Source organism: Miscanthus floridulus, chromosome 7 (genome assembly GCF_019320115.1).
Source record: "Miscanthus floridulus cultivar M001 chromosome 7, ASM1932011v1, whole genome shotgun sequence".
In the NCBI taxonomy this organism is placed as follows: domain Eukaryota; kingdom Viridiplantae; phylum Streptophyta; class Magnoliopsida; order Poales; family Poaceae; genus Miscanthus; species Miscanthus floridulus.
Genome location: NC_089586.1, coordinates 38,865,665 through 38,889,583, shown reverse-complemented (window position 1 = coordinate 38,889,583; position 23,919 = coordinate 38,865,665). Strand labels below are relative to the sequence as shown.

The following is a 23,919-nucleotide window of genomic DNA, read 5'->3' as shown; positions in this document are numbered from 1 at the left end:
CAGATCTCCGATCTCTCTCACAAACCACTATTACCGGCACAGGCAACTAGCGGGTGAACAGTAACGGGTTTCTATAAACAGTACCGGGTTCGAAGATAAACAGTAACATTTTTTAAAAAAATAAACAGTAACGGGGTACTATGAACAGTTTTAACCCATTAAGGAACAGTAACACCCTGTTTTTTTAACGCCTCAGTACAAATCTTTTTCCTCCACTATTGCCCGCGCAAAGCGCGGGGTTCCCTGCTAGTATAATCTATTCCCAGGCCCAAGTGCTAATCCTCTGTTCCCATTACACTCCTCCTACTTGAGCACGTAGTTCAGCACCGATCTTTCTGCCGCAGATGCTCCACTGGCTGGTGTGTGCTGTGTGCTTGGGTCAGCTCAGTTCAGCTAGCTCCGTCGTGATCGTGGCATAGCTGCGTCAACTGGGGAATAAGAATAAGATAACCATGCCTCTGCGTCTCTGCCCAACATAACCGGATCCATTCCATATCATCACATAAAGAGCATCGTCTTCATGGTTTGTTGTGTCAGTTAGCAGCTTAGCGTCCGTGGCTTACCGTCGATCACGCTGCGCTAACTAAGCAGCTGCTGTCCACGTGTAACTCATGACAGCTTTACACCTTTTTCCTCTTCTCATGAATACAAATGGCGCTATATTATTCTTGATGCTGCTCCTGCTACTCGTTTTTTTCTTTTTTTTTTTGAACAGAATACTCTCTTTTTTTTCCCGATCATCATTCAACTCTGAAATTTTATTTCCACTTTTTGATGCGTCACTTTTCATAATTAATTCTTTTATTAGAAGCTCTCTAATCGTCTGTTGGATCAAGAATAGCTAACTGATTCCGCTGTTTAATTAGATCGTTGACCACGCCTATTCTCTACAGACTACAGCAAGCAGTAAAATACGCAGGCCCGTAGGACAGTGAGATGCAAGCCGTTGATAGCTAAAGATCGGGTTTCCAGTATGTTCCTGCCCTGTTCACGTTTTCGTGTCCCACAACAGGCCACAGTCTGCTGAAAATGAAAGCCCTGTCCTTATACTCCTTAAAATAAAAATAACAGAAAAGACCCTAAGCTTTTGTCGAACGCCTCTGGTTACCCTGCTGTTGCCTTTTCACTCACGTGCTCAATTTGACAACCACGGATTGGCTGCATCCATAAACTTTGTAACATCTCATAGCACAACTCTCGCATGAGTGATTGTCATGTTTAGAAGCTAAAGTTAATGGTTTCGATATTAAAGGTCTATTTGTTTGAGCTGTAGAGTTTTTTTTAGCTTAAAAGCTGACTTATGGTCTACTGGGATCGGTTGCATCGGCTATGCTCATGTTTCAGCCTGTTGGATGTATTGCAGTTTTAGTTCCCTGCAATTTATGTAAGCATAATTTGCAACTTTTGGTTCTGAAATAAAAACCTGTTGAACAAAACCACAAACCCAACAAAATGTGATCCACGTTGGCACAAAGACAATCAATAATTTATAATTTAGTTCAAGGACAAAAATTTGATATGCTACGATACAAAGACATAACAAATCACAAAAGTAACAATTTATTTGTACTAGTTTGTTATATAAAAGTATTGTCTAAAATTATCTTAAAATTCAGGCACATAAAATATAGGAGAAGTGTAATTATTTATATTTTTTATAAAAAGTAATCCTACTTCAACCAGTGGATGGAAGGTGTCATCATGTATGCAATCACTCAGGTATTTTGAGTTGTCTTCAACTCAAATTTAGATGTCTATTTCTTCTATGAAAAAACGCTTGGTTCCTCTTAGGTCGGTGTCTTTTCTTATTATATATATTTTTCATTAACACTCGGTTTCATATATAATTAGCAATCTACGGTTGAGTGGACTAAAAATGAATACTTGTATCTTACTTATGTGGGTAGAATTTTAATATGTTTCTAGGATTAATCAAATAAAATCAATCCAATTTGTCAAATTAATATAACATCGTAAGAATAAAGTTTCAACACACCTAGATAAGAACAGATCTCTATAATTATTTCATCAAATTATGCTCCTAATAATTAGGTCCAGTATGATCAGTAGGCGGAAACAAAATTAATACAAAAATCAAGATCCCCCTCCTCAGGGAGCAGGTGCAACAAATTATATTGATGTAGTCCGCCGTCCTAAAATAAATACAAATTTTGTTTTTCAAGAAGTTAAGGAACATAAAAAATAATATAAACATTTATATTTCCAAATAAGATTATTAAGAGGCTATATTCCATACTCAATCTAATGATATTTATTTTACATCATGAATATTAGTACACTTTTGTATATATATGGTTAAACTTTTAAAAAGTTAACTCCTGGAAAAGCGAGATGTGTATTTGTTTTAGGACAGAGAGAGTAAAATTTAGTATTACATTTTCGATGAACAAACAAATATCCAGAATAATTTTTCCTATTTTTTTTCTATACAAGATGTAACGAGGAAGGATGCAGATTCTGAGAAGATGCAGGCATGCAGCCGCAGGGTGGCAAGCAGTCAAAGACAGTTGCCGCTGTAATGCAAATGCCGCCGGAGCAGCAGAATCAGAATTTCTGAGATCAATCAAAGGGCTATCGCCGGCTAAATTTAGACACAGGAGATCCGGGAGAGGCGTGGACAGTGGACTGCCGCGTGCGCCAAGAGACCGAAGCGGTGGCCATGGGGGATGGGAACAAAAGGCAGCAGGGCCGTGACGTGCACGTGCCTCTCCTCCACTCCACGCCTCTGACCGAGCTCCTGCCCTTCCGATTCTCTCTCGCCAACTACCCTCTCAAAACGGCCTCACTCTCCTGTTTTTATTTTCCATCGTTTCTCTTGTGCCGTATCTGCACTTCTCCTTCCTCCTCTTGACTACACCCTCCCTCTTGTATCACTGTCACCACCAACAGCAAAACTAACGCACACCAACCCAAGAACAAGAAAAGAGAAAAAAGAAAATAATTGATTGTGTTTTTATCTCTCTTCGTTCGAGGTAAGTGCGCGAGGAGGCAATAATGGTGGCGGTGCAGGCTGCGGCGACGGCGACGGCGACGGCGGAGGCGCCGATCCGGGTCGAGGCCAAGGTCGCGGTGGCGCCGGAGGCGGAGGCCGAGGTGGAGGTGGAGGTGAAGGGCGATGCCGCCGCTGCGGCGGGAGAGACGGAGGACTACAAGAGCGACCTGAGGAAGCTGGAGGAGCTCATGTCCAAGCTCAACCCTCGCGCGCAGGAGTTCGTGCCGTCGTCGCGCCGCACGGCTCCAGTCGCCGTGCCGCCGGCGGTAGCGAAGCCGGTGGCGGGAGGAGGGGTGCTCTCCGCCGACGCGCCTGTGTTCGTGTCCGCCTCCGAGTACTACGGCGCTGCCGGCGGGCGCCTGGAGATAGGCCACGGCGGCCGCGGCGGGGGCAGGGACTCTAGCAGCGACGGATCCAGCAACGGCGGCGGCGGCGGCCACCCACTGAATCGCCGGGTCGGTGAGCTGTGAATTCTGCGTTTTTTACGGTTCTTTATTCTACGCGTCTCGATTTGGGAGGTTTTGGTGTTTCTTTGACCTTTCCTTTCCTGTGATCGCTGGAGGATTTGGTGATTTGCGTATCCCGATCGTCTGAATTGATGGGGGTGTCGGGACATGCTGATCACTTTCTTCTTCATAGGATTTCGTTTTTGTCGCCTTTCCCTTCTTGTTTTATCTTTTGAAAATCAAGTCTTAAGCACTGAGGCAGGGTTTATAATTTTGTTCTGTTAAGAAGATTTTTCATCTGAATCATTTGCAGAATCATCATATTGCACTATGATATAAAGAACCTCCCCCTGCTAAAGATGACAACTTCATCTTCTTCGTTTATTAAGAAATGATTTGATGGGTGCTAAACTGCTAACCAGATAACATTGATGAATGATCAGTGCTAGTGGTACGACAATTGCCAAGAACTTGATACGTGGATCGATGTGATAGTGATGGGCTACTGTGCTTGATGTCAACAATTCATTTTCGTGGGCCTCCGTTTACCTTTTTAGAATTTCAGAACAAAAAGATGGTGTGATTCTGTGTTTCATTTATTGATTCCGGTGGTAGGACGACAAATTGACTTTGCCCTCCTGATTGATTTCAGAGAAGGAACAGCTTCAACCAGGGGAGGAGGAGGGTGGGAGGCCGGCCCCGACGGGCTGATAGGGAGGACAGTGTGCGGCGGACCGTCTACGTCTCTGACATTGATCAGCATGTGAGCTAACTAAACGCAGTGCCTTTTTGCATTGCCATTCCTGTGTCAATGCTGTTACATTTCTTTCTTGTTGTTTTACAGGTGACTGAGCAGAAGCTTGCTGAAGTGTTTTCTAACTGCGGGCAAGTAAGTTCTATGATTCTTTTGCGGGAAAAAACATGGTGCTAGATTTTTCCTCTTAATTATGTGATGGCTGATGACAGCATCTGGGTGATCTTTGTTATTTGTAACATTATGTCTATTGTTAACCTGTAGGTGGTAGATTGTCGTATCTGTGGTGACCCCCATTCTGTCCTGCGCTTTGCGTTCATCGAGTTTGCTGATGATGGTAACATCCTTGAGACATTATGTTTTCATTTACTGTATTGGTAACAATAAAACAGTGATGGCGAAGTTTCTCTTTCTCTGCAGCTGGTGCAAGAGCAGCACTAACACTTGGGGGAACCATACTTGGCTACTATCCTGTTAGAGTTTTGCCTTCCAAAACAGCAATTCTACCTGTCAACCCTAAATTTCTTCCTCGAGTAAGTCAATGATGATGATGGCAATGCTTTTATTTAGATCACACCTTGAAATTTGTTTTTTTCATGTATAAAAGTGGAGAACTGTACCAGTATTTCTTTTTCTAAAAAAGGAAATTACACAAATCTTAAAGCAGCCCATTTAATTATTTGCTTTTCTCTTGGGCCCGGCTCATCCAACCCAGCCCGTGTCCAACCCTAACCCAAATCTGGCCGCTCGTTTTTTTCCTCGTTGACGGAGTATGGAAGCAGTTCTCATAAAAGTTTTGCTAACATTAGTTGTAATGCTTTATTTTTACAGACTGAAGATGAGAAAGAAATGGTATCGAGAACTGTATATTGTACTAACATAGATAAGAAGGTATGTAAGCCTTTTTTTTGGTTGTTTGTGTGGTTGCAAACTTAGATTCAGATTACACATAAGATGCTTATCATCAGATTCAGAGATCAACATTGTATTTAATAGTGCTTGTGTAATCTTTTAAAACTGAATTGCAGATCTTCTAACTGTAGTTTTAAATTATAGTGGGTGGTTCCAAATCAAGGCTTAATTTGCTTTAGATTAGTTGTTTCGTTAATGAGCTTTTCCTCCTGTCCTGAAATGATTGGTGAATGCTTAAATTTTATACATATGATTAATAGTGAATATAAAAATGTCTTAAAAAGTTAAAAGTTTGTAGCTTATGGGTTCTGCCCTCTACTTATCTGTAGGTTACAGAGGATGATGTAAAGGGTTTTTTCCAGCAAGCGTGCGGGAAGGTATGCTATAAAACTGTTGGTATAGAGTGTCTTTTCTGGAATATTTATATTCTTTTTTTAAAATGGTTGCCATCTAACACTTTGTCTAGGTTTCTCGGCTGAGACTCCTTGGTGACTATGTACATTCCACATGCATTGCTTTTGTTGAGTTTGCTGAAGTAAGTAAAATAATGTCTTGTACTGATATATTCTGATGGAATTAAGATTTTAATTAATTTTCAAATGCGTATACAATAAGAGGGCCTAGGAGTGAGAGTTATGTGAATTAAGTGAAATAAGGTCTTTAGTGATATATTCTGATGCAATTAAGATTTCAGTCAACTTTCAAGTACTACTGGTACACAATAATGGGGCCTAGCAGTGAGAATTATGTGAATTAGATTGGTTTCTAATAGCAAAACACCTCTCACCCCTTGGGTTGGATGGCTGTCATATATAGTCACAAAGGACTTAGTACAATTATAATTAGACACCTAGATATATACCATGTAAAGAATAGCTGAACACCTCTCACCCCTTGGGTTGGGTTACTTTTATATATATAGTCACAAAGGACTTTAGTATAATTACAATTAGACCCCTAGATATATACATATCTAACATTTACAAACATTACTAATTGAAAAGGTGCACTCAAAGGACGAGTTTTTTAATGGACATATTTGATTATACCAAAGTCGCACAGTTGCTCTGTGCATTGCTCGCAATTTCGTTATTTTGTGTTCAGTCCAGGTTGGTGTTCCTTTTAGTTATTTTTCATTATATTTCTCTTTGCCTCAATGTTGATCAAGACTTAGTTTATGTTAATTGGAAAAATCCATTCACCGAGACTTGTTAATGTTCCTGAATTAGAAACTTGTTATTATTGCTCTGTCCTAGAAACTTGTAATAATTCCAGATGTATATTTTTAACTGGTCGAAACAGGACGGTCCTTGGTCCATTTTCTTAAAAAAAACATGCTACTCCATGGAGTAAACGTTTCATTGGCAAAGACTTAAAAATCAGAGTTTTCTGTAGTCCACCAGAACCTACTTTTATAGGTGACAGAACTACATTTGTTTCAAGTTACTATCCTTCTTAAAGCATTTGGGTAAAGACATGATTAGAGAGGTTTCTAGTCCATCCTTTTGTGCTCTTTCTTTTTTAATTCAGTAAGTATGCCCAAGCAATCCTATTGATACATAGTCTAAGCCATTCGTGCCATGATTGGTCGATTTATACATCATTTGTATTCTCGTTTTGCATGCTTCTTTTTTCAGGCTGAAAGTGCAATTATGGCCTTGAACTTCAGTGGTATGGTCCTTGGCTTACTTCCTATCAGGTAAACATTCTGTTAGCAACCCATATTCGTGAATTCATAAAAGAGTGTCATGAAATACCGTGATACCTACTGTAAGGAATGTCCTTGATTGTGCAGGGTGAGCCCTTCCAAGACACCAGTCCGTCCGCGGTCTCCTCGCGTGATGTCCAACTGAGCCCGTTCCAAGCCGCCGTCACCCTTGAGGCTGCCACCAATGGCAAATCATCCCGGGCAGAGCTGCTTCTAGCTATGACCACCCTAGAACCCTTGCTTCGCGGATCAGTGACGCCGTCATCGTCCCGAGAGTGTCCCAGTACCTAAATCAGTCATAGGAAACCAACTTGCTGCTGCTAATGTTCTTCGTTCTGTTAGAGACCCATGCACCATTTCCCTTTTTTTTTCTCATTCGCTTATGTTAATTATGTATGGATTCGTCTATAACGGCCTTTCTCAGGCATCGGAAGAAGAATGAATAACTCTGGCATTTCTTCTAGCTGTGTGAGAGATTGTACATTTCTTGCTGGTATTTTTTTTCCCCCATTTTGGCTGATACGCATATGCAGTTTATTTCCTGTGACTCCTGTTTCGTTGGCCTGCACTCTGCGTGGATGCATAAAGCATGTGTTTCTGGTGTTTAACATGCTGCCGTTGTTGTGGCTCAAAAGATCGATGGTGGCCTTGTGGGTTTCGGCATGTGTTCCCATGACTGAGCGCAAGTGTTATTGCCTACGACGACTCCTGCATCGTTACCCTTCCTGGATGCAGGAGACATGTGTTTCCGTTGTTAATCGTGCACTGGAGATTGACTGCACGGTGGCCGGTGGCGGCTACGGATCCAGCAACGACGGAGGCCACCCATTGAATCCCGGGGCATTATTTGTTTCGTCTTCTATTCATTTTTGGGCAGTGTTTCATCTTTTGCTTATGGCTACCAGCCTGCGTGGTATATATATTTTTGAAACAAACACGAAGAATGCACGTATCATTATATTAAAGAAAAAAAGGTGACTCATACAATTCCTTTTAAGAATATGACCAGTACAACAAAAATCATACAATTCATTTTAAGAATATGACAAGTACAACAAAAATCATCAAAAGGAACAAATGGGCAAAGACCAACTAGCCCCCATAAGTTATGGGCTACTTTCACCGCCCTCGTTGTTTTGCTCTTTTGTCCTTCATTCTCACTCTCGTTTGGAGCTCGCTCTTTCATCCTTCATACTCACTCTCGTTACTTTCACCCTCGTTGTTTCGCTCTTTCGTCCTTCGTACTCACTCTCGTTTGGAGCTTCGAGCCGCAAAAACTTCATTGGCACCACAACACCACTCACGTCATGGTCTAGCCATTTACCCTCCCTGTTCGTTTGGGCTTGTTTGGCTTATAAGCCATGACTGAAAGTACTGTTGGCTGGTTTGGTGTGAGAGAAAAATAGTGTTCGTTGGCTGATAAACCATAGCTTATAAGCCAAATACGACCAAGCGAACAGGCTGTGAGCCCATTCATGTCACGTTGTGCATGTGGACATTTACTCGCCTTTCATATTTTTAAACTCACAGTAGGTGCACGTAGTAGTCATCTATTTAAGTTGAGTCAATCTTTAATCAATTTCTCATACAGAACTAATTCTTTATTGCACTACCACTTAAATTTATTTGATTTAAGGTTAGGCTAAATCCAATTAATCCAACAAAAATGGCTATATCTCATTACGGGCGCGAAGACTGTACAAGCATAGTAAATTGTACTTTCATCGTAACATATGAACATGTTTGCTATCAGTTTTAATTTGCATAAGAACTGTGCAAGGCTAAGGAACGTGAGACGGAAAAAAAAAAGCAAAACCAAGCGAGATTTTTTTTTTTTTTTTTTTGATAGAGGGAGTGTGTCAATCCTATGGTATGGCGTCATGGCTGGTCGTGTCCAAAGCTCAATGGACTTCGGGCGTGGTGTATACTCTGGGCCGCAAAATCAAGGTCCACTTCATCGTGTCGGACCATCCATGGATGACGGCGACGGCGACTTCTCTGGGCTGAACTTGGTTGGTCGGACCCATCAACCCATTCCAGCCCAACGATAAGCCGAGCCCGATCCGTTCGAGAGCGCGAAGGTCCAGTTAGCCAGCCCAAGTACCCCCACAGCGGCACACGAGACGCCCACTTAAGGATGGCAATGGGATATACCCGTCGAGTATCGCGGCAACGTTTTCTTTCCCGCTACGAAGAATTTATCCCAGCCCTATTCCCATTAACTGTCTCTGGTATAGATTCTTGCCCATCCCATACCCGTCGGGTATCGGTCGGGTAACAGGTACCCGACGGGTACTGCATACCTGATAAACAAGGACACTTGGGTCGCAGCTTTGCAATCGGAGACGTTTCTTCTTCACCCGGGTATAAGTGTCGGAGTCTCGGAGATACCGAGGAGAAGGAGTGAGGTTGCGAGGAGGACGAGCAAAGGTGGCAGAGAGACCGAACTGAGAAAGCGAGAGACACGAGCGCTCGTGAGACAGGCGTGCTTGTGCTGCTGGCGGAGATGGTAAGGAAAAATTGAACGAGGGTTTCTAGAACACACAAACTATATATTTGACTGTTCAGATTTAGACCAAAATATCTATGTTGAGTTTCTTTAGGCCTAATACTCGCATAACAGCTCAAATAGTCGGTTCCCCAACGGGTAATGGAAACGGATAAACAGGGAACGTTCCCGTACCTACTACTATACCTGTCGGGTATGAATTCTTTCCCATTTAGATACCCGTGAATAATCCCATCCCATCTCTTAATGGATCAAATATCCATTGCGTATCGGGTCCGTTGCCATCTTTACACCCACTGGCCACTTCTCTCCCCCCAACAGTCTCTCGCGGTCTCGCCTCCGGTCCGCTTGCCCCTCCTCCAAGCCCCACACCCCACGAGCGAGCTCGCGGCCACCGCCGCCTCCTCCGACCGCGGCCCGCAGGTACGCACCGCCGCTCCTCCCCCTTCCTCTCGCCGCCGCTCGCGTATCCCGCACTTGCGCCAACTTATCCTCCGTCTCCGGTCTCCCGATCGCGGTACCGCAGGCAGTCGCAGCGACACATGGCGCCGTCCAGGCACGCGGAGGAGGGCGGGCAGCTCCAGCTCATGGACGCCGACAGGGTCGAGGACGAGGAGGAGTGCTTCGAGTCCATCGACAAGCGTACGTCGCGCCCTCTCTCCTCCCGTCTCGCCTCCCGCATTACTTGTTCCGCGCGCGCGCGCCTTACTACCAGTAACACCCTGATCGATGCTGCATGCCTGCCTTCCACGGCGGGCGGATCGCTTCCGCCTTCTGCCGTTTCGCTTTTGGGTTGGGAAATTCCGGTCCGAGTTGGTGCGATTTGTGCTTGGTGTTCGGCATTTGTTTGTTTCTGTTGGGTGCCCGTAGTTGGGGTTTTGCGTTCCTTCTAATTCCCCAAAAATCTCGAGTGTTTTGGAAATCAATTAGCGTTGCATCGTGGCGTGAGTTCGTGGGGTTTAGTTTTCCTCACATTTGATCGAAATCCTGCGGCTAGTTCGTTTTCATCAGTGTGTGCTACCGTTGCTTCTGCGTAGATTAATCTGAATTTAGCTTTCATCTGAGTTTATGAGCTCATTCCGTCAAAACGATGAACAAAATACAGTGGGATTCGAAATTAGCTCGTTCTATCCTTGGACTTTTGTGCGAATACTCTTAGCTTTTTTTTTCTAGCAAATTATTATGAAGGTCATTTTGGTGCACTCAGGGTTTTAGGCTTGGGCTCAGATTTTGTTGGGAAACAGTATTCATGTTGTGTTGTATTTTCCATTTGTGTCGTCCAACTCTATTAATCTGAGATCTGAGTTCTCAGCATATATAGTTCCTGCGTTCAAGCTAACCTGTGGTGCATATGCATCTATTTGTCACAGTGATTTCTCAGGGGATAAATGCAGGAGACGTGAAGAAGCTGCAGGATGCAGGGATTTACACTTGCAATGGCCTAATGATGCATACTAAGAAGGTTCTGAACTTTGCATCCCAATATCCAAATCTTTGTTCTGTCTGTCTGATTTTTTTTGCACAGTGCTTAAATTGATATCTTGTTTGTGGCACTTGCATGCTTTGCTTTAATGTGTTCAATATTCTGCACATATGGCTATTGTTCTAATTTATGGACTGTCTTGCAGAACCTTACAGGAATCAAAGGTTTATCTGAAGCAAAAGTTGATAAGATCTGCGAGGCTGCTGAAAAACTTCTGGTCTGATCCTTTAAGTTGCTTTTGCATACTAAACTTCCATGCAACCAGTTATGTATGATATGGTATCTTGAATCTCTCTTCTTGTTTGTTTGTCTCAGAACCAGGGCTTCATGACAGGAACTGATCTCCTTCTTAAGGTAAGAAAATTGCATTTACCAGTTTGGTGTCTGATGAGTGATAACCAATGCTCGACTGCTTGTAATATGTAAACTAACTGACAAAAGTTGATTAGTTATTGAATATGGTTGAGGACTTTTAATTACTTCTCATATGTGTTTTCCTTTAAGGCTGTTTGATTTATTTTGGCTTATTTTGAAGCGGAAGTCTGTTGTTCGGATTACAACTGGGAGCCAGGCACTTGATGAGCTTCTTGGCGGTAATATATCTGAAATCTGTTGTGTGATCAGTCATGCCATTGCATTAGTCTAATAGATGGACATGTTTAAATCTGAAGGAGGGATTGAAACACTTTGCATCACAGAGGCATTCGGGGAGTTCCGGTACGCTGATGTTCTTGTTCCTGTTGTTTCCTTTTCTCTGAAGTTCTGCTGCAGGAGCCATATTATGTGTATAGTTGATATTTATGATAAGGGGCCACGCTTGTAATAAATGTATTTAGTCCTAGCTCAGTTATGTATTAGTGCATTTAGGTTGATGATACAACCTTTCCAACCCTCTTGTACCACCTTTTTCTGTTGTTTCATCTTCCAGAGGTATTGCTAGCACTAGCAATTCTTCTTGTAGCTTCTAATCATGCTTTTGCTTTGCTAACTTAACCACATGAATACAATTTCTCACCATTTTCTTGATGTGAAGTGATTCATTAATGATAATGAAATTAAGGTGGGTTATATTTTTTTCCTGAAGGGAACAGTATATGAAACAATTCTTTGTTGTATGCTATTGCTGCGACTGGGAGCAATTTGCCATTGTATACAACACACAATCACCCACAAACATCTTACATGCAAATGAAAGAAACCTCTTGAGTATTTACTGAGAATAGTCACAGTGAATGTTGACTTATGATGCACTTTTGTAACTATATTTCTGAGTTCAGTTCTAGATATTAAGTTTGAAATATGTGTCATCTGGTTGTCTTGCAGGTCAGGGAAGACCCAGTTGGCTCATACTCTATGTGTCTCCACTCAGGTTCATCCCCCGTATCAAATTTTGTAGATAGCACGTAGACCATGGAACTATAGAAGCAATAGAATTTGAGGAAACATAGAAACAACATAACTAATAGAATTTGTGGAAACATAGAAGCAACAGAACTACTCTCTTATTTCTGATTGATGAAAATGCAGCTTCCAATCCACATGCATGGGGGGAATGGGAAGGTTGCCTACATTGACACTGAGGGAACATTGTATCTTTGGAATTTCATGAGTAATTTGTCCAGCTTATTCTCCCAAGAGTTTATATTTATTCCTATCATCTTCAAATTGTTTCCTTAATGAAGTTTTCAGCCGACCTGAACGCATTGTGCCAATTGCTGAGAGATTTGGGATGGATGCCAATGCTGTTCTCGACAATGTATGAATTCCATGCATTTAACATTTCTGGTTTCTATTAGCCCATTTCATGACTCAGACCAAATTGGCTGTTTAATTTTTTGTATGTTTCTGGTTAGATCATATATGCTCGTGCATACACCTATGAGCACCAGTACAACTTGCTCCTGGGCCTTGCTGCCAAGATGGCTGAAGAACCTTTCAGGCTTCTGGTAGGCATGGAACTGTGAAGTGCATTGATTTTTGATAATCTCAGTTGTGTTCATGTGGTATTTGTATCGTCCTGGAAACAGATTGTGGATTCTGTGATTGCACTATTTCGTGTTGATTTCAGTGGCAGGGGTGAACTTGCAGAGCGTCAGGTATTCTCGTCAACTCATTTCAATGGCAGTAGGCACCTCGTAGAAATGTTGAAGGGTGCTGTTTTATCTGCTTGTTTATGTGTATCTGCTGTGAAATTGCAGCAAAAGCTAGCACAGATGCTGTCCCGACTTACCAAGATTGCTGAGGAGTTCAATGTTGCAGTGTACATCACCAACCAAGGTGGGCATTGCTATTTAGCCCTATATCTATTCCAAGAGTTACAGATGAATGAATTTCAATTTCTAAGCTGTCTCCTTGTTGTGTTCCAGTGATTGCTGATCCAGGTGGTGGTATGTTCATAACCGATCCAAAGAAACCAGCAGGCGGCCATGTGTTGGCGCATGCTGCCACCATCAGATTGATGCTGAGGAAAGGCAAAGGCGAACAACGTGTCTGCAAGATCTTCGATGCACCTAACCTTCCTGAAGGAGAAGCTATATCCTTTTGCTTTGATAGTCCATGTTTACTGCTTGTGCTAATGATCACCTTACTTTCACAGCTCGATAAAATCTAGCTAAATTGCCTTGCTTACATAGCAAACTCTAGTGATAGTGAACCTTACCTGCAAATATTAATCACTGAATGTTTTAGATGATACAAATTATCAGTGTGATACATGTAACTTGTTTCCCTTGACTAATAGCACGTTTTCCAGGTTACGTCAGGTGGAATCATGGACGCAAAAGACTGATTCAGTTTCCAGCCAGAGTGCTTCTGTCCAAAGATTGTTCATGTTTCTTCAGTGAAGTTCATAGCATACATGGGTATACATACCTCGAGAAAAGTTACGGCAGTGTTACTTTGTTTTATCTTTGACATAGAAAAAGTAGGCAAAACTCTATGTTGCTGAGGCCTCCCATTGGGTTATTTTTGCCACGGAATTTGAGATGGAACCAGTTGTATATGTTTTCTTGGCTTCCCAAAAGACTTCTTGGCAGACCAGAGACCATCTACTGTGTTGTTCATGCATGCCAATCAACATGCTTAATACTCCATGCTTGCCTGAATGGCACTGTGCTTCTTTCTTGTTAGTTGTTCATGCATGCCCATCTACATGCTTAATACTCCGTACTTGCCTAAATGGCACTGTGCTTTCTAAAGCTCACTCTCTAAATCATCATTTACATAAAAATCAATTTCTATATCTTTCCACTCTCCATCGATTTTTCTATATCTTGTGCACACTCTAAAGAGCTATTTTTGTTTTCTATTTTTGGCTAGCGAGAAAAATCCAGAATACAAGATGGTTATATTTGTATAACTAAATAAAAAAGTTGTTGGAGGGTATTTTTTTTTTTCATCACAATCTCTATTTGTATCTTGGAGTTACTCTAAAGATAGGGAATTAGACTCATTGCCTTACGTTTATAACGAAGATTTGGTTGTGTTTGTGAGTTTAGTGTACAAATCATTCTATTCGAGCATTAGCCGTCGGTTGGGCATACCTAAAAACCAAACAAATCAAACTACTAAAAGATAAATCAAGCTGTTTTTTTTCCTATATTCATTTTTTTTTGTCATACCATATTCACCAATGATTAAACGGAAACGCTTAGCCATGGGCATCCGTCCCATCGGACACGGCTCCCAGTCCTGCCTCCCTCCTGCGCAAAAAAAGAAAAGAAAAGAAAAATTCTCCACTCGGGCAGTGGTGTCCTCCTCGGCTGCTCCAAGCCCCTCACTGCACTACACCTTTGGCCCCGCTGCCGCAAGATTCCGTAGCAGGGCTCTCTCCTCCCTGTTCCCTCCCAAGCACGAAGCGCGACATCTCTCTCTCGTGCCCGGCCTTTCCAGTGCTGCTCCTTCCTGCAAGGCACCCGATCCCTTCCCTCGCTACTCCGCGCGCCTGCGCCGCACCACCGTCCAGTGCCATGCCCCCATACACCTCGCCCGTCACGGAAGGGGAGGCTGTGCCTACGCCCGAGCAGGCTCGTGCCTGCGCCTGTGCCCCCATCCACCTCGCGTCATCAACAGGAAGGGGAGCCTACACCACTGTAGTTCTCCACCAGGTAGGCCATAGCCATCGGCAATGCTGTGTTTTTCAAGTGTTTTCATGCGTTTTCAAATATGTTGCAAGTCTCTATTTCAAGTGTTTCAGTTGTTTTATATGTATGTTGCAAGTGCTTTATGTGGATGTTGCAAAAATATATCTGGATGTTGCATATATATTGCAAGTATATGTTTCAAGTGTTTTCCAGGTGTTTCATTCGTATGTTTGCTAGTGTTTTATCTGCATATTGTATATGTTTGCAATGATTTTTAAATATTTTTCAGACGTTTTCACAAGTATTTCAAATGTTTGTTTTAAGTGTTTAATTTGTCTTTTTTTTATGTTGCAACTTTTGTATCTAGACGTTCCAAAAGTACATCAGGGTGTTACACATGGGATGCGTGTGGAAAGTAGTCGGCGGCGTGGGCGACGTCCGGGACGGCGCGGGCCCACTGCTGACGCGCTCGCTCGCTCCTTGTGCGGCTAGCGTCTGGATCGGATGTCTGGGAGCTTGTTAAGTCCCATGATTAAAGTGTGGAGAACAGGGAGAGCGAGGCCCATTTGGTAGGGCTTCTTTTGGCTCGAGCTCATCCGGAGGAGACACAGCCGGTAAAGCCAAAAATTCTATATTAACTGGCTACTAGTTCATTTCTAGAAGAGAGAAAAACAGCTCATTGCTACAATACAAAATATTCCCTATGAACTAAACCATTTTCTAAGAAGACCTCCCAAACAAGGTCTTGGTCATTTCATGCAAGGTAAGTAGAAGAGATTCAAACATAAAAATAGTTGAGTTTTGTTTGTCCGGTCTCCACTTATGAGTACGAAAACAAATGATTTATACATCTCTAAATATGAACTATATATTTTTTAAAATACAATATTATTTTCAAATAAAGGCCGATTCCACAAGTAATTGAAATAGATGACATTGAGTCCGATTCCACAATTAATTGAAATAGATGACGTGATCATATAAAATAAAACTCTGAACCACAAGTCATCCAGATGACTACGCAACAAGCTGTTAGTTTCAACGCAACGGAAGCATATTTGCTAGTTATTATAGATAAACAAAAAACATAGTTCCATAATTTATTTTGCATCAGGCTTCAACAGCCAATATGCTCCCCTCGGCATCTACATCAAGCACACAAGAGAAAGGCTCTGACATAAAAATTCCTCCAGAACACAGTGGCGCCGGCGAACTAGCTGCTTACAGGCTTACACAGATCGTCCATCTCATGGGAGACGGGTTATTTGTACACCGAGGATATTGGCCTAGCCGGTGTTCTGCATGCCGGCAGCGATGCCCTTCATGGTCAGGATCAGTGTGTCCTCAAGGCCTGGGGCGTACTCGCTCTGCTGGTTCAGCTGCACCAGCTCCGCCGGCTGGCTCTCGTCGGTGAATTCCTTGGACAGGGGCGGCTGCGGGCTCACCTGGAAGCTCGGGTCACGTATCCGCTTCAGGGTGTAGGCCTGGCACACGTTCAGAGTGGTGATGTAGGACTCACGCAGCCGCAGACGCTGCTTCAGGTAAGGATCGCCTTCAAGGACGTCCTTGTGACCAGCAACCTGCAGCGAAATGGCAAACGGTTAGGACCATAATGCAATTAGGCTAATGAAATTTCAGAATGTTACACGGCCACAAAAAACATGGCACTTTGAGTGCCTATAATTGGCTACATAAATAAATACAAAAATAGCTGAAATGCAAGCAAAACCGAATCTTTGGAGAGCACTTTACCTGAAGGAGCAGCTCTTTTGTCTCCTCATAGTTCTTCCTCAGTTGCTCACCGAAGGATTGCAAATCCTCAGCCACTAGCAATTTGTCATATACAGCTGCAATTCCTGGGTCTCCCTTGGCGAAAACCATCTCAAGCAAATCAAGGGTGACCCTGAAGAATGGCCACTCATTGTACATTTCTTTCAGTACATGGATGTTCCTGATGTCCTTCTGCATGATGTGCTTGATCGCTGCACCAAATCCAAGCCAAACAGGCAGATGGAACCTTGTTTGTGTCCAAGCAAAGATCCATGGAATTGCACGGAGCGATTCTATTCCCCCACTAGGCTTCCTCTTTGAGGGACGGCTGCCAATATTCATCCTACCATATTCAGTCTCAGGCGTAGCCTGAAAGAATATAAGATTGAGTTAGTTGCATACTCACCTACCGACTTCTAGAATCTATGAACCAGTTTAATAGCAGCCCACTGAATCATCATGCAGCGAGACACAGTATGCTTAATAAGATAAAAAAAAAGTTTAAAGTCCTCATTGGTCAATGCATACAGTGCAGTGCATTCACTTGTATGCCACCAATACCTTGGTAAAAATGATATCCTACCTAGAAACAAGAGCATTTGTCTTAGTTTTTTTTTCTCAAATTGGTCTCTGTCCACTTAAGAGTGTTCTAGCATGTTTCAGTTAAAAAGGATTTGCAGTAAACTACATATGTTCAAATTTTCTAAAGAACTAAATAATAGGTTGACATTAGGCAGTCTTGCTTTAAGTACACTCTTTTGAGTGTACAAATTAGGGTCTTTTAGCACGCTTTGAAACAAGTCAACATCATGCTTGTGCAAGTGCAAAGTGTTAGGCTTGTAAGAATACTAGATATAGTTGAAACCTACCGATCTGAAGTATTCAACAAAGCGTGGTTCTTGGAAGACAATTGATCGATATTCTTTAGTTGCTACAACAGCCATTTCATCCATCAAAGCACGCCATTCTGGCTTGGGGGAAATTGGAGGATGCATGCCATGCTCAAGAGTAGCTGCAGTGTAGCGTTGCAAAGTTCTAAAGCACAAGAGCTCCTCTCCAAAGGAGTGCTCAATAACTTCACCTTGAACTGTTACACGAAGCGATCCATGTATCGTGTCTGGTGGCTGAGATAATATGGCCAGATGAGTGGGACCACCTCCTCTGCCAACTGTTCCACCTCTTCCATGAAACATTGTCAACTTCACTCCATAATGCTTTGCCACCTTGATGAGCTCTTCCTGTGCTTTATACATTTGCCATGCTGCAGAAAGACGCCCGGCATCTTTGCCAGAGTCTGAATATCCAATCATGACCTCCTGCTTGCCATTAATCCTATTCATGTACCAATCAATTGAAAAGAGTCGTGCTACAGCTGCTGGAGCTGCTTCAAGATCTGCAAGTTTCTCAAAGAGTGGAACAACTCTCAGTGGCTGTTTTACATGGCACTCACGCTGCAAAAGCTCAACTGCAAGCACATCAGATGGAGCAGTTGCCATCGAGATGATATACGCGCCAAAGCAATCTGCTGGAAGCTCTGCAAGGACATGAAATGTGCCTAAAACATCAGCAGTCTCTTCAGTCTGAGGAAGATCAGAACCAAACAATGGACGTTTGCCCCTCAGTTCAGACAACAGCCAATCCTGGCGTTTCTCCTCAGACCATTCAGCATAGGAGCCAATTCCAAGATGTGTCGTTATTGAATCAAGGACATCAGTGTGTCGATCAGATTCCTGCCTGATGTCAAGCTTCACAAGGGCAAGCCCAAAAGTTGATACTTGACGCAAGAAATCAAGAAGACTTCCGTCAGCTATAGGTTTGTCACCACAAGCACATAATGATCTATAACAGAGTTCAAGAGGTTCCAGAAACTGCAACATAGAAGATGGTAATTAGATTACTATAAGTATGATGGCTGCAATCACAAATATGTATACCGCAGAAAAAAGAGCAAACCTGTTCAACGTTAGTAAAAGTTGCCTCCTCTGGAATCTCAGAAATTCCAGATGACAATAGGTGACGAGAACGTTCACGTGTGTTGTACAATTTATCCCTGACATCACCAAGTATGACACGATATGGTTCATTCGGAGGAACTTGCTTCCAGAATTCTGCGGGCAACAACGCTCAATTAGTAATATAAACCTTTGAACAAATGCAGTAACGCTCTTTGCAGGGAAAAATGTAATAAATCATTCACTCTACAAGAGAATGTAGGGTGTTGCATCCAAGTTGCTGATTAGGGCTCTGTTTGGCATTGTGGTGGTGGCTCTAATAAGACACTTAGTTCTAATTCTGGATGCTGCTAGTTTGAAAATCTATTTAATTTGTAACAGTAAAAATCCCGCAGATTAAACTCCAAGCACAGAGCCTCATAACACAACCACCACATGCACATCCGAAAAGGAGTAACCAAACTGAGGGCACAATATTGAGATTATACTAGCAACATAGTGATGCATCCATGTTAGGAGTAGGACATAAAAAATATATTCAAGTCTATTGAAGAACTATAGTACAATAGATTAATGATTCAAAATGAAAGAGGTTTGCAGCCTCTAGAACATATTTCGAACCTTCTCTCACCTAGCTTTGCTACGTACTCCCTCCATTCCAAATTATAAGACGTTTTGGCTTTTTAAGATACATAATTTTTGCTATGCACATAGATGTACACTATGTCTAGATACATAGTAAAAACAATGTATCTAGAAAAGCCAAAACGTCTTATAATTTGGAACGGAGGGAGTAGTATTAAATTGAAATTATTTTCTACAAACTCAAAAAATTTAGCTGATTGGACCTACAATATGCAGTTTCTAAAATATCTGACGAATTCAAGCTTGGTTGTGTATCCAAACCATATATAAATTATAAATAGCAATTAGCATGCACACTTTTTCTCGAATTAGTATGCATACTTGTAGTGCATATGCACTAATGCATATGAAGTGCAAGTAGAGTGTTCGGAAATTCAAAAGGTATAGAGAACCAAGATGTGGTTAGCCATTATACATAATCCTACGGTGAACCATAGACAATAAGAATAAAAATACAAAAATGACATACTTTAAAGGTTATTATCCGCACATGCACAGTAATGACATCCTTCAGAGTTAATTGTTTGTACATTTTTCAGATCAGAACTCTCATTTAAGTGAATAACTTCACATGGCCAAAGCAGAAAAAAGCAAGAATAATAAGCTAACCAACAGGTATGCAGTTTAATCCAAACTCCCTTGTTAGATTACAGCTCTGTTACCTATATAGTGCTTTGCAGCTTTTCTTGAAGAGCGATGTAGTTCATCTGCACGGATCCGAAGTTCATCGCTGCAGCGCCACATAGAGAGCTAGAATAGAATATTGTGTTTTAGCACCAGGGAACAAACAATGTCGCGGCTCTTAACATGTAAGGGAAGCACTTTTTATATTGCAGTACCTCAAACATTAGATCTTCGATCTGAGAGAAGTACAAGTTAGCAGCCATCATTCTTGCCAACAAGCATACATCCCGTGTAACCTCTGGTGTTACTCTTGGATTTCCTACAAAAACAATACAGCATGGAAGTTTTAGCTTTTCTTTCTACAGTTAGTCAGCAAAACAACAAAAAAGGTTCTACCCAAAAGATTTGGAACTGTATTATAGTTTTGAGTGCAAAAAGGAATCTTAATAGCCAATATCAACCACTTTCTGTTACACATGTGACCAGAGTCTGGAACATTTTAGAACTATTCAAACTGTTTTTTGTACAAAAACTCTTCAATCTTCAATGGAGTATTATATTTTTCAGACAAACACTTATGTATACAGTGGCATATGAAAACAAGAAGTTACCATCACGATCACCACCCATCCAGGAAGAGAACTGAATGAGAGGAGCATTGTAAGGGAGACGTTCATTGATCCCAATATTTTTTAGAGCAGTGTCAATACGGCGCAAGAATTTTGGTACACCCTTCCATATAGTTTCATGGAAGTAACTCATTCCAGCACGCATTTCATCTTGAGGAGTGGGAGGGGTTCTGCGGATTTCATCAGTTCTGAAAGCGGCTTGAATCTGGGAAGGGTGTCAAACAACAAATCAGCAAAACATATGTTTCACCACAATTGACTGAAAATGAATGCATGACGGTGTCAAACAACAAATCAGCAAAACATATGTTTCACCACAATTGACTGAAAATGAATGCATGACCATAACTCGTTTTTTTTATGTCTTCAAACTGCACTCTCGAAAGCATTTTATTCAGCTACTCTGTGAAGAAAGACTATAACATCAGATAATTGAACTGCAGTGTCAACAAAAAAAATCTGCAGTTATATAGAATCAACTGTAGCATAGGAACTACCTTTGTTGTGCACATTTGACTATTTTTTGTCCTTTCACCTTGTCTGCTTGTCATGTGCAAGCATACAAGAGTTCAACAAAATAACATTTTTAGAGAAAAAAATGTTTGTCCTTTCACCTTGTCTGCTTGTCATGTGCAGATACCAGAGTTCAACAAAATACCATTTTTAGAGAAAAAAAATGTTGGTACAACCAAGGTGGAGTTTCGTTTGAAACATGTAATGGAATCCACAATATAACCTCAAAAACAAGTTACAGTAAAAACTAAAAAAATAATGTGCTCTTCAGCAGATTAATTTCAAAAAGTTTGGTGCCCACTTCTGATAACAATAATTTGCGTGTGCTTAAGAGTTAGTTTGACTGAAGGTTAGTTATTTCCAAAAGTTCGACAGCTAATTCTGATAACAATAACCTTGAGGTAGAAGTCTGTAGGACAAATAACAATGACTAAAATTTCACACACAGGAAATCTTTGTTGTGCCACAGCACACCCAGAGAACTTTCCAACTTTCTCAGATAACTAACCTTCTGGAAGTGCTATTATCAACTGATCTCCATTGGCCCATTGGGTATATCTTCTTGGTTCTTAAGGAAGAAACTGCCCCTATTGTACATACTTTGCTGCTTTCTTCCTATCACCTTGTCTTGTTCAAGTTATTACATATCCTACTATTAAAAGAACGGTGTATAGACAATAGAGATAGCATTCTAGCCAAATGATTTGCTAGGGTCTCGGAATCTGACAGGCACCACTCACATAAAGAGGCTAAAAAATGCAACAAAATAAGCTTTCTAATAACAGTAATGTGGAGATGCCTATGCTCTGGATCCACACGTTAAAAAAATGTGAGCCCCTGGCACCATGAGGAACAAAGAGCCTAGAGATGATAAGTTAAATAATGAGCACCTATTTTCCAACTAAAAAAGTTAACCGCAAGGTTGTGGTGGACGCTTAATCTGCACTAAAACCTCGACTGACTTTTTTATCAAAACTTTTTCAGCTCAAGTGGTGAAGTCGAGATATTTTACCTCCCTCTGAAGTGCCTCATCAAGCTCCTGCTTGTCGTCAGCAGTGATGTCCTTGGCATAGAGCTGCCTCAGGCAGTTACGGATTCTGGAACAAGGAAATCAAATCAACATCAAGGGTAGCAGTCAGTGCTTCCACACGCATGAACCATGAGGGGAACCAGAGGACTTCAATCAAAGCAACCACAGTAACGCTACGACTACGATCGTCCGCACCTGCCGTGCTTCTGGAGAAGGGACCTCCTCACGGACTGCGTGGGGTGGGCGGTGAAGACGAGGTCGACGGTCTGGCTCTTGAGCGCGTCGAAGACCTCCTCCCGCGACTTGCCGAGCTGCGAGACGAGGCGCTTGAGCGTCTCCTCGATATCCGACTCGGTGGGCGCGGAGGCCTCGTCGGCGAAGTCCCTACGCTTGAGCTTGATCCGGCGGCGCTGCGCGACCTGCACTTCCTCGGCGAGGTTGGCGAGGTTGAGCATGTGCGAGAAGGAACTGGCGACGACGATGGAGTCCCCCGGCGGCAGGCTGGTGAGCTTGCTCCCGAGCTCGCCGAGCCGAGCCTCATCCCGGTCGTTCTCGTACTCCGCCGAGAGCTCGTAGCACTCCTGCACCTGCGCACGCGAAGCGACGCCACCTGATCAGCACGGATCTGGGGGATGAGGACAAGGAGTGGGTATTGATGCGATCGGGGGCGTACGAATTCGCGCAGGTGGGGGCCGTGCAGGTCCTGGAGGATGTCAAGGAAGCGGTCGACGAGGAGGGCGTCGTACTCGACGAGCTTGTCGTCCTCGGAGACCTTCCCGGGGGCCAGCAGCCGCAGCTGCGCATCGATCGACTGGTGCCGCTCCGGCATCGCGGCGGCGCAGCGAATCCGAACGGATCAAAATTCCCGCCCCCCGGCGGCACAGACAATTTCCTCCCGCCCGCGAGCCCGCAGCGGGCGTGGGAAGTGGAGAGTGGTGGTGGCCGCGGCCGCGGCTCGTCTGAGCGCGGCGGGGACGGAGGCGGAGATTGGGGGGCGTACGCGGCGGAGGCGATGGGGTAGGGAGTTGGCAGTGTGCGTGCCTATTTGTACAGGGAGGACGGGAGCCCGGGGGTGATGGTGAATTGGTGATCGTGTGTGGGTGGGGCCCGTTTGGAGAATTTTACTATATGTTCCTGAACCGTGCGTCTCCCCCAGGGTCATGACTCATCATGCCAAGTATTACTACTTTTGCAGATTGATCCCTATGGACTTGGGGATTAATAATTTTACTCCCTTCGTTTATGTTGATTATTTTTTTTAGTTTAACTTGATTTGTAAAAATATAGTCAACGATCTATCTAATGAGACTTATTATGTATTATAAATATTAATATTTTTTATATATAGTTAGTCAAAGTTTAAAATGTTTAACTTTATGAGAAGCGAGAATGACACTTATTTTAGGGAGAAGGTAGTTGTCTAAGATATAAGAAAAATTGCTAATCTATTTTTGAAATTCTCCATAGTCCATACAAATTTTAGAGAACTCCTTCAACTTAAACAGAACTTGTGCGACCCTTTCTAAGTAAGTGATTTAAATCTACGAATAAATCTCTATATTGTATTAGACACCATTGTTTTTCAGTTTACTTCCATCCATTGCATCACCGGAATACTTTAATTAGGAATATTGGGAAATCAGAGTGCCGCGTGAGGCGTGATGTCTGCATTGTCGTGGATCTCATTCTCATGCAAAAAAAAAAAAGTCAGCATTGTGATGCAATAAACTTGTGGCCGTTTGGATGTAAGAATCAGGTCAGTTTCTCACATAAATCACTAGAAACAGCTCCAAACAGTGTTCTGTCTGGATCCAAAATGTTTTAGTTCCGTGTTTTCTTCAGCAAAGTT

General features: G+C 42.6%; 3 protein-coding genes across 3 annotated transcripts; 2 read left to right on the top strand and 1 right to left on the bottom strand.

Moving 5' to 3' along the window:
- Positions 1–2,731: 2,731 nt before the first annotated feature.
- On the top strand, positions 2,732–7,296 carry LOC136466902 (polyadenylate-binding protein-interacting protein 8-like). Its single transcript, XM_066465416.1, has 10 exons — positions 2,732–3,468; positions 4,112–4,222; positions 4,304–4,348; positions 4,478–4,550; positions 4,634–4,746; positions 5,045–5,104; positions 5,455–5,502; positions 5,592–5,660; positions 6,763–6,824; positions 6,921–7,296. The coding sequence occupies exons 1-10, from the start codon at positions 3,016–3,018 to the stop codon at positions 6,976–6,978; spliced, it is 1,092 nt and encodes a 363-aa protein (XP_066321513.1). The 5' UTR covers positions 2,732–3,015; the 3' UTR covers positions 6,979–7,296.
- A 2,345-nt stretch (positions 7,297–9,641) lies between these two features.
- LOC136463062 (meiotic recombination protein DMC1 homolog B-like) lies at positions 9,642–13,915 on the top strand. Its single transcript, XM_066462104.1, has 14 exons — positions 9,642–9,765; positions 9,869–9,984; positions 10,713–10,804; positions 10,971–11,042; positions 11,141–11,179; positions 11,361–11,418; positions 11,497–11,542; positions 12,149–12,194; positions 12,353–12,414; positions 12,515–12,581; positions 12,679–12,771; positions 12,853–12,921; positions 13,024–13,102; positions 13,192–13,915. Exons 2-14 carry the CDS (start codon positions 9,885–9,887, stop codon positions 13,434–13,436), a joined length of 1,068 nt encoding a protein of 355 aa, XP_066318201.1. The 5' UTR covers positions 9,642–9,765; positions 9,869–9,884; the 3' UTR covers positions 13,437–13,915.
- Positions 13,916–15,921: 2,006 nt separating this feature from the next.
- On the bottom strand, positions 15,922–23,110 carry LOC136466901 (phosphoenolpyruvate carboxylase 1-like). The gene is made up of 10 exons (XM_066465415.1): positions 22,744–23,110; positions 22,266–22,657; positions 22,053–22,137; positions 20,510–20,732; positions 20,114–20,217; positions 19,937–20,024; positions 18,631–18,785; positions 17,547–18,545; positions 16,660–17,046; positions 15,922–16,487 (listed from the first exon to the last, which is right to left on the bottom strand). The coding sequence occupies exons 1-10, from the start codon at positions 22,897–22,899 to the stop codon at positions 16,194–16,196; spliced, it is 2,883 nt and encodes a 960-aa protein (XP_066321512.1). The 5' UTR covers positions 22,900–23,110; the 3' UTR covers positions 15,922–16,193.
- Between the last annotated feature and the right edge of the window lie 809 nt (positions 23,111–23,919).